General features: G+C 33.5%; 2 protein-coding genes across 4 annotated transcripts in view; one reads left to right on the top strand and one right to left on the bottom strand.

Moving 5' to 3' along the window:
• The window catches only part of LOC108737643 (protein Skeletor, isoforms B/C), a 41,911-nt gene that overhangs the window by 19,495 nt on the left and 13,926 nt on the right, over positions 1 to 8,490 (bottom strand). The window contains exon 2 of the mRNA XM_025978747.1: positions 1,411 to 1,560. Coding sequence (XP_025834532.1) covers positions 1,411 to 1,560 — 150 coding nt within the window. The remainder of the gene's footprint in view (positions 1 to 1,410; positions 1,561 to 8,490) is intronic.
• The window catches only part of LOC108737683 (complexin), a 314,656-nt gene that overhangs the window by 13,463 nt on the left and 292,703 nt on the right, over positions 1 to 8,490 (top strand). The gene's annotated exons all lie outside the window — the stretch shown is intronic.

The raw sequence follows: 8,490 nt of genomic DNA on the forward strand, positions 1-8,490 counted from the left end.
GAAGGAAATGTTTTTAATTGTTCCTATGCATGCAGCAAGGTAGTCTTATTTCTCTACCTTCAATTTTTTGCTATTAGGTATTGCTTAATCCGTTGCATAAGTCGCAAAATAAGTACATATTACAAATGTGCAGCTATTTTCACACCCGAATCCTGCCAATAATTGCTAGTTTCCTTCGAAACTAAAATATTTTTATAAAATTTCACCTACAGCTAGCAGCTGCTTTCACTTATCGTTAGTTATTAGTACTATCGCGATTGATAGCAAGTTATAGTGATGAAAACAAAAAAAAATAAAAACTATTTAATTGCTGACATTAAAATTGCTTGTTCAGTTGTATTTCCGTATCTAATTATTTTCTAATATATGTTTATTAAAATTTGAAACTCGTAGCAAAAAGAGTGTGTTCTACTTACACATGGGGACTTTTGTGTAATTTAATTACCTAACTTTGCAAAAGTTTGTTTTTCGGTTTATCCAACCAGCAAGGAGGAATATTCATAAATTTCCTATTAGGTGCGTGTTTTTTAAAGAAAATTATTGAGTTACTAGTTGTACTTTAGGACGTTTTAAATAAAATACAGGAAAAGCGTAATATTTCTCAATTTTCTATCTTCCGCTTTCTGCCTTTAATAATTCAACTCCGAAAACCATGATGCTTTTTATATTTTGCTTTCTCGCGAGTGAATTAATTTTAATCGAATAACTTTTTTCGATAACACAAAAGAAGTGTTGTGGTTCGCGCTGTCTGAAATTAAATTAAACATTTTGTTGCACGTACCGTTCATACAAAAGATTCTTAACTTGACTTCTTTTTACTCTTAATTAAATACATATACATAAAAACATTAAATCTTGCTGTATGATGTTCTATGTATGTAAAATTTTAGTGCAATTGAAGTAGAAAATAATTTATACATATATCGAAGACGCGAGAAGCTTCATGAAGGACAGGCGAATTATGAGGATATCGGGGAGAGAGATCAGAAATGAAGAGATATTAGAAAGAATAGGAGAATAGAGGGCGCTATGGAGAGTTAGACCTATATTAGATTACTGTTCGCAAATAGTTAAGGATGTGGGTTGTTCTAGTTTAAGGGAAATGCGAACATTAGCTCAGGATAGGAATGAGTGGAGGTGCGTGTCCAATCAGTCTCAGGACTGACAACGATGATAATGATGAATAATATAAAGCCATGTCCACCTTGAAGACCCATTCTAAATATTGATGAACTAGTTTTTTAAATCGGATTAGTAGTTTCGGAGATTACCTCATATATATCCAAACGTTACCGTTCCTTTCTATTGAAATGCAAAACTGCTGGATCGTATAATCTATGTTCGATTTTCATAGTGGATATGTTACAAAGAATGCTCTGAATTTATGTAAATATCAATTTTGATACTTACACGGTCCTTGTCCGTCATACGTGAGCCCTTTGATATGTAAGGTTCGGGAATCGACAGCATACACTTCTCCTGATACATCGTGTTGCAGTTCTGACAATTTTCCAACAAATTTTCCCAAGTATTGAACTCCGTTGGCGGATTGGAGCACTACTGAAACAAAAGTGAAAACAAAACAATGCTTAATTATCTTATTGTAAACTTTTTATAGATAGACAAAACTACATCAACATTATAGACATCCGATATATGCAGCGGATAAAATTGTTAGCAAAAGTTGCGCATTCATATTCTTCGCTGTCAGTTGCATAAGCAAGTTTTGAAGTTAAAACGGGAGCTAATTAAAGGGATGTGCTCTGTAAAAGGAGACTTTTACCCTACTAATGGATGGCACTCCGAGAGACGATAAATCGTTGTAAGTAACTGCTTTTATTAAAATGTACTAAAGGAAATTAAAATCAACGGTTCATGAAGACAGTATGACTTTTACGAAAAGTAATTTAAACGTAAGGGGTAACAAGGCAATAAGAAGTATCCATTGTGTAATTTCTTTTAATGAAAACTCAAGTCCCTCGTTCACTTTGTACGAACCCTTGATGAGGTTTTTATTTTATAAAAATGTGAAATACGAAGGTGTATCATTCTGGAGCATGTAAATTGTTAAAGTATTGAATATTAATTTACATTTACTAAAATATCTTCGTCAGAAGGTGGATAATCATGGAAAAATATATACTACAAATTCTGACGGTGCCTCAATTGCGTGACCCTGTGAGCTAATAGTAAAAAAGCTCTAACACATGTTGTTTTTTGACTAATCTGTTGAATCTTAAGTTACTTGTATAGTTGTTTATCTATGTTCTTATGTTCATCTTCAAGGATGACACTTACACCGACATCTCAACCCTAAAATTCTCTGGAGTAGTTTAAACCGTATTTTCTACTTATATAGTACAATTGAGTACAACATGATGTAATTACGCGTTTGCTTGATTCATACAGGCTATGTCAATGACGTGTTTGTATCTTCTCAATAATTTTACTGCATATATTTGCTTTAATACAGATGGAACAGTATATATAATAAGAATAAGAAGGCCGAAAGCTTAAAGGGACAGCGGTGATATTCTATATTTTTGACCTTCATTTCTAATGTGATACAGTGATACATTAGATACTTATAAAGAGCGATTGGAATCTACTATACCGAAAGATACTCTTATACATATTATATAAATATATCTAGAGTCTACATTTACTTGCATTTATTGATGAAAGATTCAACAATTATACTTCTTGTGAGTTGGAAGTTTGCGTCAAGTTTCAGAGCTCGTTGTTAACATGTAGAAATTAGAGCTCAGGAACATCTTAATCACTTTATGCAGTAATTAAAGACGATGGTGTGTGTGGTAGAGTAATTTGCTTAACTCTCTTATTACAAATACATAATTGAAGAAGAATGTTCTTATCTGTACCTATTATGAAAATGGTAGAGAGACCTACTGAGGTAGTTCTGCACCTAACTATTGTACAATAAATAATACATACCTAGATATAAAGTTAATAAAAAAGTTAAAGCTTATTCCGGAACGAATTGTAAGTTATGTTAGAATTGATATAGATAAATAGCCACTTGTTTTTTCAAACTAATACTGTTTTTTTTTTGGTGTAGATTTCAAACGTCGAGTTATTTAATAACCCTTTGATTCTTTCAGACGTTGACGCTTCCGCAATTCTACTCTAATTAAATTAAATTTTATCCGTGAAAGGAGTAAAAACATGCTTTTCGATAGGAATAATGATGCTCCGAATCGATAAAAAGCTACCTAGAAACTTCGGTTTTCGTTAGCAGTAGCGTAGGTACGTATTCAGATTCTCTCTAAAAATTAATTCGAGGACCCAATTTCAACGAATTTTCAATAAGCTTAACACCTTTACGGTTATACGTGATAACAGTACTGCAAATTGGAAGATATTAATATATGTGGATTAAATTGAAAACACTAATTGAATCAATATAATTAAAGGAAGATAAATAAACTTGAATTCAGAAGAAGAAAGATTACAGACTTTTTTTATATTTTGTTTATATAATTTTTGTAAACTCTCATTTGATATATCGTAGGTAGGCAATATGACCTAGTAAGCACTACGACTTAATAGGCAAAAAATACCTTCGAATAGCTATAAAGTACTTATTACTTATAAATTTTTTAGCCTTAAAACTTTTTGAAATTAAGGAAATTAACATTTTTTTGTCATATAGCTTATAAATATGCGGGCAGGTGTGTGTATCAAAGAAGAAATTAATATAAGAGGACGTAAAACAAAAATACTGGTATGCAAGGAAAGAAAAAGTAGGGAAAGAGCGAATATAAAGATAGGAGACGAAAAATTAGAAGAAGGGGCTGATTTTAGGTATCTAGAAATTCAGATAAGTCAGGTTGGATGGAATAGTAGGGATATAAAACAGGGTTGAGTAGCTTTCAATATGCCCTTCTATGCTCGCGAACGGTTAATTTAGAAATCCCAAAAAAGGTTGTTAAAGGTGTATGTTTGGAGCGCGGCGCTGTATGGGTGCGAAACATGGATAGTGGGTGCGACGGAAAAGAATAGATTAGTAGCGTTCGAAATGTGGTGTTATAGGCGAATGACGAGGATAACGAGGGTAGAAAAGGTTAGAAATGAAGAGGTATTAGAAAGAATAGCAGAACAGATAACTCTATTGAAGTCAATAAGAAATAGGCGAGATAGGTTAGTAGGACACCTTCTCGTGCATGAAGGTCTAGTCAGAGAAATATTAGAGGCAGAAACGGGAGTTAGGAGGGGTAGAGGTAGACCTAGATTAGATTACTGTTCGCAAATAGTTAAGGATGTGGGTTGTTTTAGTTTTAGGGAAATGCGAAGATTAGGTCAGAATTGGACTAGATTTTAGCTAATATCATATTCATTTTGATTTAGATAATTTCGGTATGGAAAAAATAGCCGTGGAATCCAAGAACGCCCTATTTCACTCATTTCTGCAATATAATCTCAAATGGGCCACTTCCTCTAAAGGAAAATGAGCATTAGACTGACTTTTGTTGTTTCAAGTTGATTGGCTGGGAAAACTCCAAAAACAGAAATATTTAAGTACTTTCTTAGTTGCTTGTAAGCATTTGTTATTGTTTCCCCCTAATGCGCTATCGGAACGTTTTCATGTTGCGCCCCTGTATGAGTTTACGTCACTAGTTTAGAAACGAACTCTGGACTCGCCAGTCTCATTTCCTTTCTGCGAGAAATGTAAACCCTTTTTTTCGAACAAATAACAACAAAGCAAGAGCGAACATGACAGTTTCAGCGCCGTGGTATCGTAGTTGTCCCAGTAACTGATTTACTTTGAAAAACTGCATGGAAACGATTTGGTATATTGTTACTACTATTTCGGAAATATCTAGAATTCTGCAGCAACAATAACGAACGAATAATAAAAAGCAAAAAAGAACAATGCAAAAATACGAAAAGGAATAAAATCGGCTCGAAGGTTAATTAAACTTTGCCTAAACTGACGTTAATAGGAAACGCAATTCAATCTTCCATGAAACAAATGAGTTCGGTCCAAGTTTTGACGTTCGGGATGCGGTAATCAGATTTGCTGCCTGTTCAAAAACAAACCTGTATTAATATTGCTCGGTTTTATTAGGAATAGTTCTCCATGTTCCCGACATTTATTCCCTGACAAGCTTACTGGCGCTGCCCACGGACTTTTCTCCAACTTTTTAAATTGAGTTTGTATATCTACCTATGTCTGTATAAAATGGAATCGACTTCAACTTTTTTGTCATTCGTCCTTTATTCAATTTAAAAAACTATCTAGATTTTAATAGAACTTTGTAAAAATCAGAGAGGGTAATGGTCCAAATGTGGAAATATTGATTTAATTTTACTACTTACTAAGTACAGAAAATTTCATTCCTTTTGATGCTATTTTTAGAAAATTGTACGTAAGGCATTTAGTTAAATTTTCTTTTGTTCTAAGTTTAAAACTTTACAAGAAGACTTAGCCGATTATTCTATGTGTGATGTTTTTGAGAAATTCAAAATAAAAATAAAATAAAATAGACTATTCGGTTTACTATCAAAGTTGTTCTAAAAATATCATTGATTGAACTCAAGTTCAGAACGCAGGCTCAAAAATCTGAAGAAAGTGAAGGTTTTTTAAATGTTACTGAAGCAAATAGACAATTGCTGTCCTTTAAAAATTGTAAGGATTACTTTAGTTATGTGATTGCTATAAATTTTGTATCATCGTCGTATAGTTGTCAGTCCTAAAACTGGTAGTCGAGGCACCTCCACTCTTTCCTATCCTGAGTTAATCTTCCCATTTCCCTAAAACTAGAACAACTCATATGCTTATTTATTTGCGAATAGTAATCTAATCTAGGTCTATCTGTACCCCTTTTAACTCCCGTTTCTGCCTCTAATATGTGCCTGACTAGACCTTCATCCCTGAGAAGGTGTCGTACTAACCTATCTCTCCTGTTTCTTATGGACTTCCGTAGTCCTCTGTCCTGTTACTCTTTCTAATACCTCTTTATTTCTAACCTTCTCTATTTACGGTATCCTCATCATTCGCCTACAACACCTCATTTCGAACACTTCTAACCTTTACTTTTCCCTAGCGCCCACCGTCCATGTTTTGCACCCATACAACGCCGCGCTCCAAATAAACACCTTTGACAATCTTTTTAGAATTTCTAAATTAATTATTTATTTTCATACAGTACTGTTTTGTCAATACCACTTCCACTTTAATTAAATCCATCTTTAACTCCTCTTTGTTAGATGCTAATACTGCTATATCATCTGCAAATCTATGCGTACTAATCTTTTGCCCCTGTATATCTATCCCTACAGTTGTAGTGTCTTTAATGATGTTGATCGCGTCTTCGATGTATAGATTAAAAATTAGCGGTGTCAGTGTGCATCCCTATGTGACTCCCTTCCTAATATTTACTTCTCTAATACGTTACAGCCCCAGCTCTATAACTATATAACTATGTGTATATAAAAAAATAAATGAAGAACGCCGATTCTTTTACATTATCTTATCGTTTATCACCAAACACTGGCTTCTCCTCAAAGACGGTGTGTAGTTTGTTGTTTTACCCTGCGTGTTCGTGAGGGTTTTTGAAATAATTAGTTCTTCTGTTGGAGATGTTCGACAGACATAGACACATGCGTATCACTGCAGGTGTTTGTTAGCTTCGCGGGTGTTGATTAAATATTTGAGCTCATGTAAATAGGTCTCGTTTCCGCCTTCAGTGGTTTAAATGGTAGCTTGAGGATTAATGAGTTGTTTTCAGAAGAGCTTTGACTCTACACATATTGTCAATCTGAATTATTTTGCTTAAAGAAACATTCATATGACTCGGTTAACATACATTTGTACAATCTTGTTAATTAATGACAGACAACTGACTATTAGGCATAGAGGTACCTGACTATCGTTTAATTGTAATTATATAATTACCGATCTAGCAATTTAATGATAGTTAACTAATTAGCTTTCTTTGCTACGTCTTAAAGGTATGTCTGTAGAAAGTTACAAAATTAAAATTATTTCCTTTCAATAAGTACATTTTTGATATCACTATTACGGTTGCTAATTTTCTCATTAATATGTAATTAGAAATTTTATTAATAAAGTAATAGGTAAATTAATAATTAAGTGCATTTTGTGGCATTAGCTTAATTAAAAATTGTAATTGATTTGATAAGCTGGCCATTGAACTTTTCTTCACTTTATATTTCAGTACTTCACATTTAAGTACCTCGAATTTCAAAATTTATAGAGTGATTTTTAAGTTACAGGCAAGAAGCGGTTTATTACAAAAATTGTTACCCTATCTTCGTCCTTTCTTGATGACGACTTTATGATATGATCTACAAAGCAATGAAAGCTGGATCAAAGTATCTAATTATGGTTACACACCGACATAGTTTTCTATTTTCGTTTAGACAAATATAGTAACTTAATGTAGTTGAATTCTAAAACGTTTGAAATGGGTGTGATAATAAATTGTTTACGTTGATAGCTATGACAATGTCTTCAAAACAGGTAGACGGTAATATTTTATCTTCAAAAGGTACAATTTCGTTTTTGTTTCTGTATAATTAACATCAATATGCAATATCAACATAATCAGCGTGGTTATCCTGCTGTCATAACGGGCTGCAACCGACGAGAAGTGGGCACTTAATTGTTGCTCAAGCATCATGAAGACAATTGAATGAAAGAACCAGAAACGTGTTTTCGTATTACATAACGTGTTTTGAAGTACTCCATCGTAATTACTAAATCTTTCCATCAATTGGTTAGCGTTAACTACATGGTCCTGATGTTCGTTAGAAGAAAATGGGCACAACATTAACAAATCAGTAAATTTCCAATTGCAATGATTCGGACTTAGGTTGTTAAAAAAAATTTGTAATATCAATTAAACTTTAAGTAGCTTATTGGCTTATCATATTATTATCGTCACTGAACTGCAGGGACTAGTTAATATGTAGTTATAATCGGGTATAAGTACTGTATTAGGGAATTACATAATTATGGATTTTTATAAAATAGTTATATGGATGCCCTAGACAAAAATTTTCAGTCTCTCAGAGTCTTTCAGAGTCTTACAGCGTCTCTCACAGTCTTTCACAGTCTCTCAGTTATTGCCTAGGTGTTTTTATGGATCTGTCAGAGTCTCTGTATGAGAGTCTCGAACGATAAAATTGTTAATTCAGAGATTCGAATCTCTCACAAAGAGAAAATGAATAAAACCGAAAAATTGAGAGACTCGAGTCTCTCGTAGAAAGATTGGGATCTCTGAAATATGTTGAACTTTAACCATGTCTTAAGAGATTCGAGTCTCTCGTTCACAAACTGGATACGAAATGAGGATCTCTCTATGAGCGACTCGAGTCTCTCGTTCAGAGACGCTAAACAGTTTTTTTGACAATCTCTCTCAGCGACACCAGAGACTCGATGAGAGACGGAGACTCGAGTCTCGGTTTCAGAGACTCTGAGAGACTGAACATTTTTATCTCGGG

Source organism: Agrilus planipennis, unplaced genomic scaffold (genome assembly GCF_000699045.2).
Source record: "Agrilus planipennis isolate EAB-ADULT unplaced genomic scaffold, Apla_2.0 scaffold7, whole genome shotgun sequence".
In the NCBI taxonomy this organism is placed as follows: Eukaryota; Metazoa; Arthropoda; class Insecta; order Coleoptera; family Buprestidae; genus Agrilus; species Agrilus planipennis.